Source organism: Hypanus sabinus, chromosome 5 (assembly GCF_030144855.1).
Source record: "Hypanus sabinus isolate sHypSab1 chromosome 5, sHypSab1.hap1, whole genome shotgun sequence".
Taxonomy (NCBI): domain Eukaryota; kingdom Metazoa; phylum Chordata; class Chondrichthyes; order Myliobatiformes; family Dasyatidae; genus Hypanus; species Hypanus sabinus.
In genome coordinates this window covers 67,972,970-67,990,534 of record NC_082710.1, presented here as the reverse complement: position 1 = coordinate 67,990,534, position 17,565 = coordinate 67,972,970, and the positions used below count along the sequence as shown (strand labels likewise).

General features: G+C 39.7%; 1 protein-coding gene across 3 annotated transcripts; it reads left to right on the top strand.

Annotated features, from left to right (window-relative positions):
• The first annotated feature begins 1,240 nt into the window (after positions 1-1,240).
• On the top strand, positions 1,241-16,797 carry LOC132394222 (3'-5' exoribonuclease 1-like). Of its 3 annotated transcripts, XM_059970096.1 has the most exons (8): positions 1,771-1,848; positions 2,270-2,418; positions 4,718-4,896; positions 6,101-6,320; positions 10,443-10,526; positions 12,376-12,485; positions 12,703-12,817; positions 14,010-16,797. In XM_059970096.1, the coding sequence occupies exons 2-8, from the start codon at positions 2,389-2,391 to the stop codon at positions 14,250-14,252; spliced, it is 981 nt and encodes a 326-aa protein (XP_059826079.1). In that variant the 5' UTR covers positions 1,771-1,848; positions 2,270-2,388; the 3' UTR covers positions 14,253-16,797. The 3 variants fall into 3 exon arrangements, with proteins under 3 accessions (XP_059826077.1, XP_059826078.1, XP_059826079.1); XM_059970094.1 differs by lacking the exons at positions 1,771-1,848; positions 2,270-2,418 and adding an exon at positions 1,241-1,757; XM_059970095.1 differs by lacking the exon at positions 2,270-2,418 and having other exon boundaries at positions 1,747-1,848.
• Positions 16,798-17,565: the final 768 nt, after the last annotated feature.

Here is a 17,565-nt window from a genome sequence, read left to right as displayed (position 1 = left end):
TTTTAAGGTTAGAATCAGAATTGGGTTTATTATCACCGGCATGTATTGTGAGATTTGTTAACTTAGCAGCCGCAGTTCAATGCAATACATAATCTAGAAATAGAAGAAAAACAATAAAATAATAATAAACAAGTATATCAATCACAGTATATGTATATTGAAAAGATTAAAAATTGTGCAAAAACATAAGTAATATACATTTTTTAAAAAGTGAAGTAGTGTTCATGGGTTCAATGTTGATTTAGGAATCAGATAACAGAGGGGAAGAAACTGTTCCTGAATTGCTGAATCTGTGCCTTCAGACCTCCGTACTTCCTACCTGATGGTAACAGTGAGAAAAGGACATGCCCTGGGTACTGGAGGCTCTTAATAATGGATGCTGCCTTTCTGAGACACCGCTCCTTGAAGATGTCCTGGGTACTTTGTAGGCCTGTATCCAAGATGGAGCCAACTAAATTTACAACCCTCTGCAGCTCCTTTCAGTCCAGTGCATAGCCCCCCCCCCCTCCATACCAGACACAGATGCAGCCTGTCAGAATGCTCACCACAGTACATCTATAGAATTTTTTGAGTGTATTTGTTGACCTGCCAAATCTCTTCAAACTCCTAATGAAGTATAGACGCTGTCTTGCCTTCTTTATAACTGCATGAATATGTTGAGACCAGGTTAGATCCTCAGAGATCTTGACACCCAGGAACTTGAAACTGCTCAGTCTCTCCACTTCTGATCCCTCTATGAGGATTGGTATGTATTCCTTCGTCTTACCCTTCCTGAAGTCCACAATCAGCTTTTTGGTCTTACTGATGTTGAGTGCAAGGTTGTTGCTGTGACACCACTCCACTAGTTGGCCCTCCCATCTCCATGAGATTCTACCAACAATGGTTGTATTATCAGCAAATTTATAGATGGTATTTGAGCTATGCCAATCCACACAGTCACGTGTATACAGAGAGTAGACCAATGGGCTAAGCACACACCCCTGAGCTGCATCAGTGTTGATCATTAGTGAGGAGATGTTATCACCAATCTGCACAGACTGGTCTTCAGATTATAAAGTAAAGATGAATTGAGAATTGAAAATCTGGCAGGAAACAGTTTGAATACGTGTATAATTTTCAAAATGTGTTGATATCAGGATCATTTTAGGAAGCTCAGCTATTTATGGTTAATATTTGTTACTTAGACGAAGGCATCAGGTACCATGAATCCGAGTTTTTTTTATTATTCAAAAATAAAACTATGTACAAGAAACCATTCAATGACGCAGTCCTTTACAAATGTTTCCATTATGGCCTTTACACTTCCACACTTTTTGCCACCCACGTGGCACTGTTATTCCATATTTACATACCCTTGTTGAGGAAATGTATACCCGCCCCCCACCCCTCAACTCCTAGACTGCGGTCCTTCCCCACCGGGCCCTGGCGGTGGCTGCACCCAGTTTGAGTGGTCCCTCAGCACGTACTCCAGTCGGCAGCATCTCCGTGTGCTGGCAGACCATCAAGTTTCGGGCCGAGTTGATGCTGGTCTCTGTCCCTCGCAGACTTTAAACGAGTGTATATTGGTGTGAAGTGTGAGGCAGACATTCAGCAACACTTCGATAACTCGGACGACGTCTGCCGAGCTCCCGGATTGCCCGCCAGAGGAGATGGGACGGACCGGAACCGCCCGCCACCGGCGTCTCCTCGCCGCGCATGCGCGGGGTGACGTCAGCGCGCTCCTTTCCGGAAGCCCCGCGCGGGGAAGCGGAAGTGAGGTGAGTTGTTTGCGCGGCGGCTGGTCCAAAGATGGAGGAGCAGAAGGAGAATGTCCCGCAAGCTGCGGAAAGCTGTTCGGCTGCTGCTCAGGTCGGTATTGTGTGGGGGAGCCGCGGCGCAGAGCCAGAGCACAGATAGGAGTGTCCCCTTACCCCCACACATCTCTGTGCGTCGTTTTCTATACATGCTCCCCGGCATCTCCAGCTCCAGCTCGCATCCCAGCCTGCACAAGGATTGTGTGGCAGGAGCTTAAACTTAAACCGTATTTGGACAAGCTGTGTTCTCATCAACCGGGCAGACCAAATTAAAAATAATATTTTGGGTGAGGAGTCTCAGTAAAGGAATTGTGGTTTAATTTTAAGCCTGTTTTAGCATAGTGGAAGTCTGTAATTATGTTACCGTTAACTTCCTTGGCGCCTGCCACCCTCTCTCCATTATTTTTCTGATAAATAAATGATTTCACTCCATTCATACTTGTCAGAAACTTTTAAATTGTATAATGACAACACAGAATGCTGGGGGAACTCAGCAGGTCAGCCAACGCTCTCGGAAATGACCAAGCAGTTGATATTTCGGGCCGAAGCCCTTCATCCAGACTGAAAAGGAAGGGGAAGATGCCAGAATAAAAAGATGGAGAAGGGAAAGGAGGTTGGCTGGAAGGTAAGACACACAAAATGCTGGAGAAAATCAGCAGGCCAGACAGCATTTATGGAAAAGAGTAGACAAATCTATATTTTGGGCTGAGACCCTTCATCGGGACTGGAGGAAAGAGATGAGAAGTCAGAGTAAGATGGTGGGTGGGGGTGGGGGAGAAGAAGTATGAGGTGGTAGGTGAAAGATGAATCTGGGAGAGGGAGAGAGGGGTGAAGTAAAGAGGAAGTCGATTAATGAAAAAGAAAGGACTGGAGAACGTGGAATCTGATTGGAGAGGACAGAAGACCATGAAAGAAAGGAAAGGGAGAGGAGCACCAGAGGGATGGGATTGGTAGGTAAATAGATAATGTGACAGAGGGGAATGAGGTTGGGGCAATTTGAGAAGTTTGAGAAATCGATGATCAATGATTAACCCCCCCCCCCCTCCCCTTCACTATTCCCAGTTCCCCCTCTCACCTTATCTCTTTACCTGTCCATAACCCCACTGGTGCTCCTCCCCCTTCCCTTTTTTCCGTGGTCTTCTGTCCTCTCCTATCACATTCCCACTTCTCCAGCCCGTTATATCTTTCACCAATCAACTTCCCAGCTCTTTACTTCACCCTTCCCCCCCTTCCTCATTTCACCTATCAACTACCACCTCGTACTTCTTCCTCCCCTCTCTCCACCTTCTTACTCTGGATTCTCATCTTTATTCTCCAGTCCTGGTGAAGGGTCTCGGCCCAAAACATCAACTGCATGCCCTTTTCCATCGGCACTGTCCGGCCTGCTGAGTTCCTCCAGCATTTTGTGTGTTGCTTGGATTTCCAGCATCTGTTAATTTTCTCTTGTTTGTGATGGCTAGAAGGTGATGGGTGAAGCCAGGTGGGTAGGAAAGGTAAAGGGCTGGAGAAGAAGGAATTTTGATAGGAGGGGAGAGGGGAAAGGGAAGGAGGGGCACCATAGGAGGCCAGAGTGGGGAATAGAAGAAGGAGGGAGAAAGGGAATTTTTTTCATGGAAGGAGAAATCACATTGAGTCATGATTTGCATACAATTTACCCCTAGCACTGTATTTAAAGTCATGGAGAAACAAGCTCATCTGGCCCGTCTAGTCTGTGCCGAACTGTGGTTCTGCCTAGTCCCATTGACCCATACCTGGACCGTAGCCCTCCCATGCTTTTAAATATCCAGATTTGTAGTAAATGTAAAAGTAAACTTGTATCCACCACTTCTGCAGCTTGTTAAACACTCTCACCACCCTCTGAGTGAAGTTTCTCCTTAAATATTTTTTACCTTTCACCCTCAACCTATGACCCCCTAGTTCTAGTCTCACTCAACTTCAGTGAGTGTCTGCTTGCATTTACCCTATCTAATACCCCTCATAACTTTGTATGCCTGTATCAAATCTCTCCAGGGAATAAAGTCCTGACCTATTCAATCTTTATAACTCAGATCCTCCAGTCCTGGCAACATTCTGTATATTTTCTCTGTAATGTTTCAATCTTGTTGATTGTTTTCCTGTAAGTAGGGGTCAGAACTGTACAGGCCTCACTGTTAATAACATCCCAACTCCTGTACTCACTACTTTGATTTATGAAGGCCAATGCACCAAAAAGCTTTTACATCCCTATCTACGTGAGATGTTACTTTCAGGGAATTGTGGATCAGTATTCCCAGATCCCGTTTTTTTTTTACTGTATTCTTCAGTGTCCTAACGGACATTGTGTAGGGTCCTACCCCGGTTTGCTATCCCAAAGTGCAACTTCTCACAGTTACCTACATTAAATTCCCTCTGCCATTTTTCCAGCTGGTCCAGATCCTACACAAGCTATGATAGCCTTCCTCACTGTCCACAACACCCTAAGCTCGGTGTTATCCGCAGAACTGCTGATCCAGTTAACCACATTATTATCCAGATCATTGATATAGATGACAAGCATCAACGCACCCAACACCGACAGCTTTGGCACTCCACTAATCACAGGCCTGCATCCGAGTGGGCAGCCATCTACTGGCACCCTGGTTTCTCCTGTGAAGCCAATGTCAAATCCAATTTACTAGCTCATCCAGAACGCTGAGCGACTGAACCTTCTTGACCAGCCTCCCATGCGGGAACTTGTCAAAGGCCTTGCTAAAGTCCACTTGGACAACATCTACTGCCCTGTCTTCATCAATTTTCCTAGTAACTTTTTAGATTTATTCAAGGAGGTTACCAGGATTTATGTAAATGTCCTTCATTTATTGTGTAAGTAACTCTGGCCTGATGTGTAAAGTAGGTGTTTATTACAAGTTGGCCATTGAAATGTTTGGATGTCCATTTACCTTCAGCTGAAGCCGCGTTGCAGACTTGATGGACAAGAGCATCCAATGAAAGCTGCCCCTGCTGCTTGTATAAAAGACTTCAGTGACCCCATCTACAAAGAAATTGCTGTCACAAATGGTCACATCAACAGAATGACTCGTGATGAGCTCCGAACAAAGCTAGCTGAGCTCCATTTAGAAGCCAGGTGGGTAATATTCTGCCAACCTGAGGCCATGGAGAAAACTTGGTCCTGTCAGGATTAGTATTCCTATTTCTGTGAATTGTTACTGGGAAGTTATGGCTGCACCTTAATGTCATGGGGTGGGGTGTGGGTGACTGGAATGGGAGGGGAAGTAACCAGATGGTGCAAAGGAGATGGCATTGATGGTGGAGGCCTAAAATCCTAAAGTAAGTGAAAGGTTACGTACAGTCCAAATCTATGTGCAGATTGTCTTGTTCATTTATTAACAATTTACTAGCTGCTGGGAAAAATACTCAATGCAATATAATAGATGTAAGACCAACTAAAATTCTTAGCCGTCCACACAAAATGCTGGAGGAACACGGCAGGCCTGCAGCACCTATGGGAAGCAGTGAACAGTCGACGCTTTGGCCCGAAACGACAACTGTTCATTGTTTTTCACAGATGCAATCTGGTGTGCTGAGCTCCTCAAGCATTTTGTGTGTATTACTTTGATTTCCAGCATCTGCAGATTTTCTCCTGTTTGTGAAAATTTTTAGGTAACAGACTTCTAGAAAATTGAAGCTTTATCGTCTCAAGTTACCAATACTTTTGCTCTTGTATGTTATAGAAGGTCAGCTGGAGATGGCCATATTGTTCAAACTCAATTAATTTTAATATTCCTTCTATAACAAAATTTCAGGTAATATCAATATCACATTGTCGTGTAACCCAGGAGGTTTGGTAGTGCCACAGTTAGCACAACGGTTTATAGTACAAGTGATCTGTAAGGAGTTTGTACATTCTCCCCATTACTGTGTGGGGTTCCTCCTACAGTCCAAAGTCGTGCCAATTGTTAGGTTAATTGGTCATCTCATGATTAGGCTAGGGTTAAATTGGGGGATTACTGGTCGTCGTATTTCAAAGGGCTGGAAAGGCCTATTCTACATTGTGTCTAACATAACACACATACACTGTTCACAGTAAAACCTTGCAAGGATAAATATTTCACATTACCAGATGTGCGTGAATGGAAAATGTACTTTAACTTTGCTTTTTTCTAGTTTTACACTTTTTGTTTGTCCATCATATTTAATCTTATATTTTTCCTGTGTGAAACTTGCTGCCTGTATCATATGTGTTTGAAGCTGCACTTTCTTTGAAAGCTTCTTGCTCACGTTTAACCATAACTGACCCTTAGCCTTTCTATTTTCTTGACCTGCTTTAGGGGAGTGAAGGATGTGTTGAGAAAACGATTAAAGAACTACTACAAGAAGCAGAAACTGACGCAGTCTTTGCAAATCAAGCCCGAGTTTTCAGATATGTACTACGATTACTTATGTGTTATTGATTTTGAAGCAACGTGTGAGGAGAACAACCCACCAGACTACTTGCATGAAATCATTGAGTTTCCTATTGCTCTTGTGAATACTCAAACACTAGAAATTGTGAGTAGTTGTGTTTCAAATATTTTGAATGAAATTTAAGTTGTCATTGTCGTATATCAAAGCATTCAACTCTTATTCAGAGGATGTATTAAAATCAGATCATCAGAAGTTTAGTCAAAGATGTAGCTTTAATGATAGCTTTTTCAGAAGGAAAGAAAAATGGAGGCGAATTCTGATGCTTAAGGTTTGCCTGCCAAAGGTAAGTGATTGAATCTGAGAATGTTCGGTGCGGGAGAGTGCCAGAAAGTTGAGGGTTGTAGGGATGGAGTTATAGATGTGTGATGGTTATGACTATGGACACAACAAGTAGGAGGGTGATGGGTAAATGATCTTGGTGCCTATAGTGGTCGCAGCAGTTAAATTCAACATGACCGATTTACATAGGAATGACACAGCTGATAGAGTTACTGCCTCACAGCATAGATTGTGAGTTCAATCCTGGGAAATGTTCATCCTCTCCCTCTGATGTTTGGTTTCCAGCTGGTTTTCCAGTTTCCTCCTGCATCTCAAAGGCATGCAGGTTGGTTTGCTAATTGGCCATTGTGTGTAGGTGAGTGGTAGAATCTGTGGGCAGTTGATGAGGGTATGGGAGGATAAATTGGGATTAATATACAATTTGAGTAGATGATGGCTAAACTCTAAACCAAGCAGAGTTATATCTGTGCTTGTATCAATGTCTTTGGGAAAAAAATTGAGTTAGAGATGACATTTTTAAAAAATACTATAAAGGTTTTGCAGCCAAGCAGCATCTATGAAGAATGAAACTGATTTATCAGAATCATTCTGATGGGAGGTCACTACCCTTGTGAGCAGAGTGTATATCTGCCATTTTCTATATTGTTAATTGGTTTGTTGTTACAACATAATATACAGCAAATAAACTTTGTTCTGACTGCCATTTATATAGATTGTTTTGAAACATAGTTGCGAGAAAAAGTTTGTGAACCCTTTGCAATTACTTGGCTTTCTGCAGTATTTACTCATAAAATGTGTTCTGATCTTCATCTAAGTCACAATAATAGACAAATACAAACAATTGTACTGCTTCTCATCAATACTGAGTGCACCATTTAAACAATCGTGGTCTAGGTTCAAAAAAGTATGTGAACCCTTGTATTTAATAACTGGTAGAATCTCCTTTACAAACAGTACCCTCCACCAAACGTTCCTGTAGCTGCTGTTCAAACTTGGAACAACAGCGAGGAGGAATTTTAGAAACATTCCTCCATACAAACTGTTTCAGTTTATCAGTATTTCTGGAATGCCTTGCATGAACAGCCCTCCTGATCAAGCTACTGCATCTCAATTGGGTTAAGGTCTGAACTCTGGCATTTTCTTCTTTTTAAACTATTCTGTTGTGGATTTACTCTTATGTTTCAGATCATTGTCTTGTTGCATTATCCAACTTCAGGTGACAGGCCACTACTCTGATGTTCTCCTGTAAAATGTCTTGATACAACTTTGAATTCATTGTTCCCTCAATGATTGCAAGCTGCTTAGGCTCTGAAGTAGCCTCAAACCATGCTACTCCTTCCACCTTGCTTCATGGTTGGGATGAAGTTTTGATGTTGGTATGCAGTGCCTGTTTTCTTCCAAGTATAGTGATGTGCTTTTCTGCCAGAAAGTTCAATTGGAACATCCAGGTGGTCTTTTGCAAACTTGAGACGTGCAGCAATGTTTTTTTCAGACAGCAATGGTTTCTTCTGTGGTGTCCTTCCATGAATACCATTCTTGTTCAGTGTTTTTCTTATAGTGGACACATGAACAGAGACTTTACCATGTTCTAGAGATTTCTGCAGGACTTTTGCTGTTTCCATTGAGTTCTTTTTACCTCCTTCAATGTTGCACCTTGTGCTCTTGGTGTGACCTTTGCAGGATGCCCACTCCTAGGAGAGTATCAACAGTGCTGAATTTCTTCCATTTGTGGACAATTTCTCTTATTGTGGACTGATGAACACTCAGGTCTTCAGAAATGCTTTTGTAGCCTTTTCCAGCTTCATGCATCTCTACAATTCTTCATCTAATGTCCTCTGAAAGACGTTTTGATCAAGGCATGGTGCACATAAACAGTTCTTTCTTGAGAAGAGCAAGCTCAGTCAGTAATCTGACTTTGTGTGTCTCTTTTATAGGGCAGGGCACCTCTTCAACCCCAACCTCCAATTTCATCCCATTGACTGGAGCACCTGACTCCAAATAGCTTTTGTAGAAGGCATTACCTCAGAGGTTCACATACTTTGTTGAATGTAGACTGTGATTTTTTTTAAACGATGTACTCAGTATTGATGAGAAGTACGATTGTTTGTGTTATTATTTTAGGGGGATTGTGTTTGTCTATTATTGTGACTTAACTGAATGTCAGACCATATTTTATGAGTAATTAATGCAGAAAACAGGTAATTGCAAAGGGCTCACAAACTGTTTCTTGCAACTGTGAGTACGTTGGGCACAAATAATAGAATGCAGAGTACTGAGTCCCTGTTAGAGAGAGAGTGCAGTGAGATGATACAGTGCAAGGACCATGATGCAGCAGGTTGTGGGGTCAAGAGTTTCATCACGAGCTCCATTCACAAATGTTATAACAATGGGATAGAAGCTGTCATTGAGTCTGATGTGTGTTTTCAAGCTTTTGTATCTTTACCCAATGAAGTGGGGAGGAAAGAGAATGTGTAGGGGGAGGGGGGTCTTTACTTTCCTGGGGCAGAGTGGATCAAATCTATGGGGAGGAAGCTGATTGTGATGGAGATAGAGAGATGACAGTGTAGTAACTGTACCAGAGCCAACCTGGCTAGAAGTGCATCTTCACTGCTCTGTCCCATCAAGTTGTGTCCAGAGTTAGCTCAGTGACAGGAAGCTAAGCGTAACCAGGGATTTGGGAGCTTTACTTTGCATGTAAAGGCAGGTAAAGATGGAGAAGCTTGAAAATGATGATAAGAAAGCTGTTGACTCTGGATGATGTCAATAGATTTTTACGTAGACTTTTAAAAATGTTACAGGTGGAGTTAATTTTGGGAAGCTTGAAGCAAAACATTTGGGAAGGACAAAGAAGGCAAGAGAATACATACTGTGTGTAAATGGTAGGGCACTGAAAAGTTCAAAAGCAGGCACCTTGAGAGTGCCCGCCCATAGGCCTCGATGGGAGGAGGACACCAGGGCTTGTAGATAGTTCTCTTTAGTAGCTGAAAATAATAAGCACATGGACATTCTGAGGTGCATGATTCCAAGAGAGGGGTAGAATTGTATGCTCCTAACCCCAGGTGAACTGTATGGGGAGATAGTTTTAGAAAGTTGAATGAGGTATTTGGGGTTGCCTCTTGTATGATTGTAGCAATACTTTGATGGGCCTTTGTGAAGATGCCAGTTAGGAGACAGGTAATATTGGAGGAAAGCCCAGTGCTCACTTAAAAGCACTAGACCTAAGCCATGCCAGTTGCATGTTACCACCTATTCCTATTGTAGAGTTGTGTGATTTTTGGATCATGAGAATCTTTAGGTTCGGTAATCAAATGTAAGTGCAGTTACTAGTATTGAAGGGAACACAGCAAACTCATATAGATGTGGATTTACAATTGATGCAACAGTGCTAAAATAAACCTAAATATTTCCTACAGGCAATTTTTATTTTAAATTGGAATGTTATCAGGCAAAGTGAAACGTGTTTTTAAAAATTCAAGATATTGGTATAAACTTTATTTTGACTGGAAGTTTCCTGTGTAAAACAATATTTTTTTGCATCCTGTCTGCCTAATATTAGGTGAGCTTAAATAAACTGCAGCTGTTTCTGTGAAGTCATAAGAACATGTAGATGAAATCACTTTGTAATGTGTTGAAAATGGAGCCAAATGCCTACAGGGTTAGCGCCACAAGTGAAGATTGTAGGCATAGCTTTTTGGAGAGTGTTCTTAAATTTTAAGATAGTCTTTCATTAATTATCATTATCACTGTGTCAAGCAGAAATAAGCACCTGTATTTGTCATTATTATTACAAAATGCACTTAGATTCTGAGCATCTACAAGAAGGCATATAAAATAAATCATTCTTCAATAACCAGACTATTGAAGGAAATATTTTCCAGCCCGCAGCTCTGAGAAAGTCATAACAAAAACGTAATTGTTGTTTTCTAGGAGGATACATTCCAGGAATATGTCAAACCAGAACTGAAGCCCACTCTTACAGAGTTCTGTACCAAACTCACAGGCATTACACAGGTAATTTTATCAAATGAATGGGTTACAGTTTGCTCCAGTATGACTTGAAAGTTTATATTTAAAAATAGAAACTTGGTATCTGATTTTTGCTTCAACTTTTTCCTGTGTTAGATATACTGTATGCTGACAAATTGTGGCATAGTGAGAACGATCGGGTGAGTGTAGCCTGTTGAAGTTGAAAGAATGCAGTAATTGAACAGAGAGGAACAGCAGCTTTTAAATTATACACTTTCTAATGTCATCTATAAATGATCCCTTTAATTTGGAAAATCAAAACATACATTTACTAGAGCACAAACGTTAACCAAGAGTTTGGGTCTGACACTAATATTGAGCTGTACCTTCATCAAAGGTTTGCTGCATTACTGAGTATTTGAAAATAATGTTGATTTGTTTATAAAATGGAAAGTTTCAGAGTAAATAGCTTTATTTCAAGGTGTGCTTCCTGGAGCCACAGTAATAATAGAAATTGTCTCTGCAAATGGTTCATATGATTGAATAGCAATCTAGTGGTTGGCATAACACTATTACATGGCAGCAATTCGGATTCAATTCCACTGCTGCCTGAAAGGAGTTTGTACATTCCTCCTGTGACTGTGGGTTTCTTCTAGGGGCTGTGCTTTCCTCTCACATTCCAAAGACATGCTGGTTAGTAGGCTAATCGGGTGGCATGGGCTTGTTGAGCTGGAAGGGCCTGGTACCACAATGTATCTCTAAATCAGTATTCTTCCCATCTTACCTTTTCCTCAGTGTATTGCAATGTTCCCATCTTTTCCTCAATGTATCTGAATGTTCCCATCTTACCTTTTCCTCAGTGTATCGCAATGTTCCCATCTTACCTTTTCCTCAGTGTATCGCAATGTTCCCATCTTACCTTTTCCTCAGTGTATCGCAGTGTTCCCATCTTACCTTTTCCTCAGTGTATCGCAGTGTTCCCATCTTTTCCTCAGTGTATCTTAATGTTCCCATCTTACCTTTTCCTCAGTGTATCGCAATGTTCCCATCTTACCTTTTCCTCAGTGTATCGCAATGTTCCCATCTTTTCCTCAGTGTATCTTAATGTTCCCATCTTACCTTTTCCTCAGTGTATCTTAATGTTCCCATCTTACCTTTTCCTCAGTGTATCGCAATGTTCCCATCTTTTCCTCAGTGTATCTTAATGTTCCCATCTTACCTTTTCCTCAGTGTATCGCAATGTTCCCATCTTACCTTTTCCTCAGTGTATCGCAATGTTCCCATCTTTTCCTCAGTGTATCGCAATGTTCCCATCTTTTCCTCAGTGTATCTTAATGTTCCCATCTTACCTTTTCCTCAGTGTATCGCAATGTTCCCATCTTTTCCTCAGTGTATCGCAATGTTCCCATCTTACCTTTTCCTCAGTGTATCGCAATGTTCCCACCTTGCCTTTTCCTCAGTGTATCTCTAAATCAGTAGTCTTCCCATTTTGCCTTTTCTTCAGTAGAGGACTCCAAACATTCTTTTTGCTTTTCAAGATGCTGTGTTTTAATCTAACCACAAAAAATAATTTGTATTGATTTGATTTAATGCCCTCCTATTTTCCCTTCATTATACCTGCTCATCCCTGACTACTCGTTTCACTTGAACACTGTAACTGACTTCCAAGATGAAGCAGTACAATATATTGAATATTAATATATTGTAAACCTTGGAGATAGCATGTAATTCTCAGGTACTATCCCTTGAAAACTGTCCTGTAACTTGAACAGAATCATGGTGATTTGTTAATGTTAAATAAATAGATGTAGAGGAATAGGCAAATATTCTGAGTATTGAATTACTTTAGATGCAGGTCATCGTTTCAACCCTTTTTATGTTGTGTTTATTTTAGGATATGGTGGACAAGGCAGGGAGTTTCCCAGATGTTCTTCAACGAGTGGTTGATTGGATGAGAGAGAGAGAACTAGGAACCAAGTGTAGATACGCAGTATTAACTGATGGGTAGGTCATTTTTTTAAAAAGCTCACATTTACTATGGAAAAAATTAAATTGGTGAATAGTGAGTGTAAAGTTACTTCAACTACTTTATTTTTTATGGCATTAAAATTGCACTTTAACTTACCAAATAATTCAGCTGCAGAAACATTGGTAAGTTCTATGGTTTTCTCTAGGATGGTGAATAATTTAATCCAGAAAACTTATTTTTCCTTTATCTCAGGTCGTGGGATATGAGTAAGTTCCTGAATGTTCAGTGCCACCTTAGCAGTATTGAATATCCACGATTTGCAAAGAAATGGATTAACATTCGAAAAAGTTATGGAAACTTTTACAAGGTTTGTGATGTGTTATTTGTGAACACTGTCGCAGAAATTAAAAGCTCAGGTTTTCATTGCATTGTACTTTAAATGCGATCGCTAACTTAAATTTCTAGGGTTCAGATATTTCTTTCCTAATTCTATTTCTTTTCTATTGATTTGTCTATTTTTAAATGTGGAAAAGGATATTATAATTCTGTTGATGGAACAATCCTAAATGAAACCAGGCATTTAACTACCTTGAAATAGTACGTTTCTAGTAGCACTGAAGATTTTGTGCCATTCAATGCAATAAGAAAACATTTCCAGGCCCATAAATCCTACTGTGAGAATGTGTTATTCCAACTAGATAGGCTAAAGGGTCTGTTTCTGAGCTATACTTCTCTATGACTATAACAATTAAGAGCAAATCTCTCTCTAGCTTTGCTTCTGGTCTTACACTGATAAATCTGCTTCTTGGCCGCAAGACTAGTATTTATAATGCTAGGGCAGGGCAAAGAGCATTATTCTTGGACTTCATGATTTTAACCCTATATCAATCTCATTGTTATAGCATTGGAATGGTGAAGTCCAGCGTATGGTTTTCAGATTTCCTTCCCACAATGCTGTTAATATAGTTGGATTTTTTACAACTGGATGCACACTTGTACATTTTTGACTGGACAGAGTTGAATTTTAATTCTTTGTCTCTTGAGATTTGAATTAATCTTTGAGTTTTTAGTATAACTTATGTGTTTCACCAGCCTTTTAATTCTGCAAGTCCTTTATTATAGTGTGATTCCCTAGTTCTAACCAGATGCATTTTAACAAAGAGCAGCAGTGTTATTGTATGTCAAAAATGGGTGAAATTTGTTAAATTATATGTGCATTTATATTTAAATTATATGTGCATTTATATTGACATATTTTGGAATAATTGTTAATTTACAAATTCTTGGCAAATGAACTTATAATTTTATAGGCAAACCCTACAAAATTACTGCTTGTGCATCAAATATTCCAAAATTTCTTTGTGTCTAGATGATCTGAGTGATGGGATAGAGCTCATTCCTTTAGGCGCTATTTCTCAAGAATTTAGATAGATTTTTAAAGAAAACTTTTATGGTTGACTGTGTAACTACTCCTTTCTTTCCTCTTGTCCCTGTACCCTTGAAAATTTGAGTGATATGGTTTAATTTGAATTGGTTTTGACACATTCTCCAATAATCAGGTTCCTAGGGCTCAGACTAAACTCGCTTCCATGCTGGAAAACCTTGGAATGATGTATGAAGGAAGACCTCACTCTGGATTGGACGATTCCCGAAATATTGCTCGGATTGCTATCCGAATGCTTCAGGATGGATGTCAATTACGTGTCAATGAACGCCTGCATGCAGGGCAACTGGTGAATGTGCCCAACAGCACTCCACTGGAGAGTGCTCCTCCTCCTTATTCACCATGGCAGAAGATTTAGTACTTCACATATGTGTGCATTTGGTCCAAAGGAGCACAACATTCAGACTGCAAAAGACATTGATTTGTTCAGGAGCACCAGCATGGTTTTGTGCTTTGTTTTTTTTTAAATTCTGGGTTACAACATTTTCTGTTATCTTCCAGCTTGTATATTGTGTGAAATACTACAAGTCAAGGGAGTGAGAATGGTCAAATTTTACTTAATTTGAATTTGTACAGACTTACCAATAAAAGCATTGTTTTATATAAGCTCAGCTTTGCCTTTTTCTATCTTGTGAAGCTGGCACCTTTAGCCAAATGCTTATGTGAAACATTGTTCCTTATAAGCATTTTTTCAAGTCTCTATGTGCCACAGCATTTCCATAATCTAAAGGAAGCCAAGTGCAGTTTCACCTTTTTTTTATGAACCAGTGTTATTCACCTTGCTTTTGGCAAATCAACCCAGTTTAATTCTAGCCTTGTTTTTATCTGCTGTACCAACTCGGTAAAATAGTCTATGCCAAAGCCCAATGCAACTTGACCAACTAGAGTTCTACATAATGCATGTTCATTTTCCCTGCTGCCTTCCATAAAGCACTTTCCCTTATTTCAACACATTTGTTCCATTTTGTTTTCCACAAAAGAGAATGCTTCTGGTAGTAATTCAAATTCTATGATTTAATTTTCAAATTTTGTTTAAATATTTACGTGACTGCCACATTAATACTGCAAATGTTGGAGATATAGATTTAAAAGTAGATATTAGATGTCTTTATTACTTGTACACTCTATTTATTTCCCCAAACATTTTAATATTTTGTCCAGCTGCAATGTCTCTTAACTAATTTTTAATAAAGTGAATGAATTCCCAGTTCCAAGTTGCTATGTGAACAAGAACAGTTTGATGTGCCTTTTGAACTTGGTCTATTCAGAGCAATGGTTTGAGTGTTAGTACCACAATATAGAAGCACATCACTTCAATCGCACCAGAATTCATATGGAGGCTAATTCAGCTATTATTAATTTTGAAAGACCACATACTCCAATCCACATACCTTCTAAGCACAGCTCCCTATTGGAAGTGTAGCACTTACACTTTAAAGTTTACTCCTTTCTTGGAAGTTTGGAAAGAACTTGTTGCACTTGTTACTTATGTTTTGTCTATTCGAGGCTAACTTTTATGTCAGCATTTTTACTCACTTTGATAACTGGTTTATGGAAATGTTTTACGTGTTCAATAGTTATAAAGGAGCATTGTGTTGGTAGATAAAATGTTCTCATTTATCACAATCTGCTCTGTTGTGATTAGTTAAATGCATGGCGCTGTTCTTTAAAGATCCATCCAGGTGCCTTGTAACTTTCTACCACTTCAGACATTTATGATGTTACGATGCCAGTTCTAATAAAAAATTGTAGACTGATGTCTATTCCAGACAGCCAACGTCCTCCTCACAGTCTTACGTTGGCTGGTTTTGCAATTATTCCTGGCAGCTGGCCTTGTCTGATTTTCTCACTAAAATCTTGCAACCTTTTAGTACATATCTTATGTACTTAAAGTCTGTTAGGGTTTAGAATTAGATGTTCAAATCAAATGCAGGGTAATACTGTGATATTCCCCAAAATATCGAGTTATAAAGCACAGAAACATCTGTTCTTAAACTTGCATTCTTGTCAATTTGATGCCGTTGCTGACAGTACCATACAGTATCAGTGCCCCTTCCACTCAATTTTGCCACTGGTTTCAAATAGTCATACTATATGTCTGATGTGGTACTGGATGAGCAGAAAGTTTCTCCCAATTTTGAGGGGACTAAAGCTATTGTCTACAATCTCTCCCACACACTCTGTTCCCTATCGCCCAGCTCTGACAGTCCCTCTGAATGTTTAAATCAAATAGAACAATTCACTTCCTTGGTACTATATTGAGCAGTCAGCTTCATCTGTGCATCACTAGGATGCTAGATTTCCTCAATTCCATCTTTATCTCAGTTTATTTGCAAATGAAAACTCCAAGCCATTGTCTTTGTCATCTCTTGATTTGAATACTGTATACTTATGGAATTGGCTCCAAATTGCATATTTTTGATCTGATTATTACTATTTCCTGTTCTAGTTTTCATTGTTTCCCAATTCTTGTTGATTTTGTGCTTGTTGATCCATATCAACATCTGGGTAAGAATAATCACAAATCAAAAAATAACCTATTTAAACATCCTCCCTTGGCCTTCCCTGTATCCAGACCTACAGCCTTTTGAGATTCTGGCCCAGCACCAATTCTGACCTCTTCAGCCTGCCTGTATCTCCTAATTTCTTTATCACTGGCACCTTTGTTTTCAACAACATGACACATAGGATCTGGAATTCCTTAACTCTCTTATTGATGCTCTTATTGATGTTTTTACCTTAATCCTTTCATGTCATAGATACAAATGTTCTTCCTGTTAAGCACCTTGAGACATTTTGATAAATTAAAGGTATTGTACTAATGCAATTTGTTGCTAATGAATGCCATGTGTTTGCCATTGTTTTAAATGTCTCCTTAATCATATTTATTAAAGACATTTTAATAAGCATTGAGACTGCAACAGTATAAATTGATGTATCAGCATTACTAAAAAAAAAAATAGGTTTGTGCTTTCCAACTTAAAACATCAGTACTCCAGTATCATGAGATAGAATGAGAAATTAAGGAAATGTTCAACTGGTCTAACAGAAACTCAGATTGCATCTTTGAAAGGTTATTTGTTTGGCTGTAGATCTTTCAGCAAAATGTTACCAATCATTGGTATTAATATGGTAATGGTCTTCTCTGCTTCTGTAAAGCATCACGACTGTTGGTGACCGAGTGCAAATTAGACATGCGACTGCACTAAAGGGTCTTTGGAAAATAATGTTGCTGTGTCACATTAGGTTCAATAGAAATGCGTTATTGGACTTAAATGAATTAACATTCAAAAGGGTGCATTCTAAAGGTTGATTGAAGGAAAGAATAGGGATGTGTGTGTGCGTGTCGTTTTTAATACAGAGTGGTATGCATTGCTAGAGATGGTGGTAGACAGATACCATGGGGACATTTAAGAGACTAAGATCAGCATATGGATGAAAAAAAATGGAGGACTATATGGGAGGACAGGGTTAGGATTAATCTAGGGACAGGCTAAAAGGTTGGCACAACACTGTGGGCCAAAGGACTTGTGCTGTACTGTTCCGAGTAAATAATTTATGTTTAATCTGAAACAATTTTTTTTAGAAAAGGCCAGGATAATACAACAGTTAAGGATGGGACATGCGTTACTGAAGCTATTTCCAGCCAAACAAAAGCAAACAAATATCCA